Raw genomic sequence first — 3,837 nt, forward strand, 5'->3', positions numbered from 1 at the left:
ATATATATATATATATATATATATATATATATATATATATATATATATATATATATATATATATATATATATATATATATATATATATATATATATATATATATATATATATATATATATATATATATATATATATATATATATATATATATATATATATATATATATATATATATATATATATATATATATATATGCACTAATTGCCACCTGAAAAGGCCCTGATGAAATTATCAAATTTATGAAGATTGAAATGGAGAATTCTTGTTAAGACAATGGAATCATCCATACATTAGTCATTTACATGTACAGGGAGTCCCTAAAAACACTTTCCTGCTTACAAAAGGCCAGCATGATTTGGGCCAACTTGACCTCCAGAGAGAGAAGGTTCCAGTAGAGGGGTACTAGATCAGAAAAGGGAGATCTTATCGACTTTAAGCATTCTTTGGCTGATGGAACTTGAAGCATACTCCTCCTGGCTACCTGGATTAGATTGAAATAACTGGGAAGAGATGATCTCTCAAGTAACCTAGTTCTAATCCGTGAAGGGCTTTAAAGATGACACCAACACCTTTAATTGCACATGATAGCAGACTGGCAGTAAGTAATCAAATCCTAATACGACTTCTGGAAATATAAAGCTTATTACAAATAAGGATAATTTTAAATTCTTATAGTCTTATACATCCCAGTATTTCTCATGTGTTTAATCTATGGTCATCTAGCTTAAATAAGTATAAATTGTATTGGACTATAAAATGTAATTTTGTAGATTTTTCACTTCTTTTAAAAAAAATGTAATTCTATGCTTATACATTTGTTCTTTATTGTATTAATATGATGCTTTATTTCAACTTTTGTTTTCAAATGATTGTTGTATTATTTTATTGGTACTAGTCTACCACCAAAATAAAAGTAAACAAGAAATATCCAGTATAAATCCTCCCTTCCTCCTTTCGTTTCTCTTTTTATCTCTGTCATTATATTTATAGCTTCATTCCTTTCTGAGAAGTGTCTCATTCAACAACAGTGTTGGTGAAAAGATCTCTTTTGACAAAAATGGAGGATTCATTGGCGGATTTGATATTATTAACTGGATCACATTCCCAAACCAATCTTTTATTAGAGCCAAAGTTGGAAGAATAGACCCCACAGCTCTGCCTAATAAATTTTTCACTATCTCTGTGGATTCCATCACATGGCCAGTAGGATTCCCTCAGGTTAGATGTATGAATCTAGGTTTGTCTGCCTTCATTTATACAGCATAAAAATATCTCTCTATTGATAGAAAATTCATAGCATCATCTCTTGTTTAACCTCTATAGACATCCCTTGTGGAAAGAAAAGAAATCTGCATGAATGTATACATTTAAAATATTCGGTATAGAAACATTTGTCACAGTTTTCCTTATATGGATTATACCAATATTCTCAACATGGAGCTGCCCTTGAAGAGAGTTCAGAAGCTTTAACTACTGCAGAATGCAACAGAGCTTCTAGTAAATGACTAGTTTATTTGGCATATATCATTATTCTGTGAACGCAGTTGGTTGCCAGTCTCCTATCATGTGCAATTAAAGGTGCTGGTCTCATCTCTAAAGCCCTTCATGGCTTAGAACTAGGTTATTTGAAATATAATCTCTCCCCAGTTATTTCATTCAGGCAGGAGGAGTATGCTTCAAGTTCCATCAGCTAAAGAATGCTTAAAGTCTATAAAATCTCCCTTTTCTGCTCTAGTACCCTTTACTGGAACCTTCTCTCTCTGGAGGCCCAAATCATGCTGGCCTTTTGTAAGACTCTAAAACTCTGGTTCCATGCCCAGGCTTGGGGCTCTGACTGTGTGAAGGGAACTCTTACTTACTTGCATGAGTGATTTAGGTTTGATATTTCTTGGCTGCTTTGCATTTTAATAATGTTTATAATGCTTTAAATTCCTATATCAAAAGATTATTATTATTTATTTCTTGATAGGCACCACCTTTTTCTTTGTGTAATGATCCTTGTAAGGCAGGATACAGCAAGGTCAAGAAAGAAGGGGAGTCATTTTGCTGCTATGATTGTCTTCCATGTCCAGAGGGGAAAATATCAAAGGAGAAAGGTAAGGATGTTCAAAATATAATGGGGCTAAGCATACAGTACCTAATATAGTGGCACCAATTGCCATCTTAAATGTCCTGATGAAATTGTCAAATTTATGAAGATCAAAATTGACAATTTCAATGGACAATGACACTGTGTATAAGCCAGAATATATATTGGTATTTTTCCAGAATAAACATCTCTCTTTTGTTCTTTTTCAGACATAGATGACTGTTCTCTGTGCCCAGATGATCATTATCCAAACCCTGAAAGAAATATATGCCTTCCAAAGCAGATCAGCTTTTTATCCTATGAAGAACCCATGGGGATCAGTCTTAGTGTCCTTTCTCTTTGTTTTTGTTTTATGACAACTTCGGTGCTTACAATCTTTACTAAACATAAAGATACTCCCATTGTCAAAGCCAACAACCGGAATATCACCTACTCTCTCCTTGTTTCTCTTCTCCTCTCTTTCCTTTGTGTGTTTCTATTTATTGGGAGACCTAACAAAATTCTGTGTGTCCTTCGTCAACCAGCTTTTGGGCTCATCTTCTCTGTGGCAGTTTCTTGTGTATTGTCCAAAACCTTTGTTGTAGTTCTAGCATTTATGGCCACCAAACCTGGTTCCAAAATGAGGAAATGGGTAGGTGGAAGAATGGTCACTTTTATTCTTTTTTCCTGCTCCCTTATTCAAACCACTATTTGCATAGTATGGATAACATTTTTTCCACCATATCCAGATTTTGATGTGCACTCCATGCCTAAAGAAGTCATCATGGAGTGCAGTGAGGGATCAGTCATCATGTTCTATTGTGTTTTGGGTTTTATGGGCTTCCTGGCTATGATCAGCTTCTCTGCTGCTTTTCTAGCTAGGAAATTACCCGATAGTTTCAATGAAGCCAAATTCATCACCTTCAGCATGTTGGTCTTTTGCAGTGTTTGGCTTTGCTTTGTTCCAACTTATTTAAGCACAAGGGGAAAATATATGTTGGCTGTGGAGATCTTCTCCATGATTTCATCCAGTGCTGGCTTATTAGTGTGTATCTTTTTTCCCAAGTGTTTTATCATTGTGATGAGACCTGAACTTAACAATAAACATCAGTTAATGAAAAGAAAATTATAAATCATCTTTCTTTATATATGTGTCTGATAATTTTCCAAGTATACATTTAAGCCAGAGAGTATATGACACAGTAGAATGGGACAACTTGCCACAGCCAACATGCAACAGCCAACTCGTTACGGTCAACTCATTGCAGGACAGCTCACCATGGCCAACACACCATGGGACAACTTGCTGGTAGCCAATTCAACTATTTAATTGTTTAAAATAATTAACATTTATTTAAATTTTTATCATTCTCTTTTCATTTTGTCCCTCCTTTCTTTAATGATTCTATTCCACTATTTCTTCGATATTAATATAATTCTTGTCCTGCAATGAGTTGTCCTACACTGAGTTGGCCACAGCAAGTTGGCTGTGACAAGTTGGCTGCAGTGAGTGGTCATAAACCCATTACATAGGACTACTGTTTTTCAGTCTCTGCCCTATGAGAAAAACCCTCCTCTCTATTATTTGGATGGCTCTGAAAAGCTTTTTCTCTTAGATATTTAATTTATTATGTATATTTATTACATGGTACTCTGTATTAAAGGCTAATAATGATTTATTCTATTGCTTGTGTTTGCATTATATTAAATTCCAATAAGACATGGTCACTTTCACCCAATGTTCTGGAAACTTCCACCCTCTCTATC

General features: G+C 34.2%; 1 protein-coding gene across 1 annotated transcript; it reads left to right on the top strand.

Annotated features, from left to right (window-relative positions):
• The first annotated feature begins 558 nt into the window (after window positions 1–558).
• On the top strand, window positions 559–3,202 carry LOC114922716 (vomeronasal type-2 receptor 26-like). The gene is made up of 3 exons (XM_029284555.1): window positions 559–600; window positions 1,972–2,098; window positions 2,301–3,202. The coding sequence occupies exons 1-3, from the start codon at window positions 559–561 to the stop codon at window positions 3,200–3,202; spliced, it is 1,071 nt and encodes a 356-aa protein (XP_029140388.1).
• The last annotated feature ends 635 nt before the right edge of the window (window positions 3,203–3,837 follow it).

Source organism: Protobothrops mucrosquamatus, unplaced genomic scaffold, assembly GCF_001527695.2.
Source record: "Protobothrops mucrosquamatus isolate PMUCROS unplaced genomic scaffold, P.Mucros_1.0 scaffold711, whole genome shotgun sequence".
Classification (NCBI taxonomy): Eukaryota; Metazoa; Chordata; class Lepidosauria; order Squamata; family Viperidae; genus Protobothrops; species Protobothrops mucrosquamatus.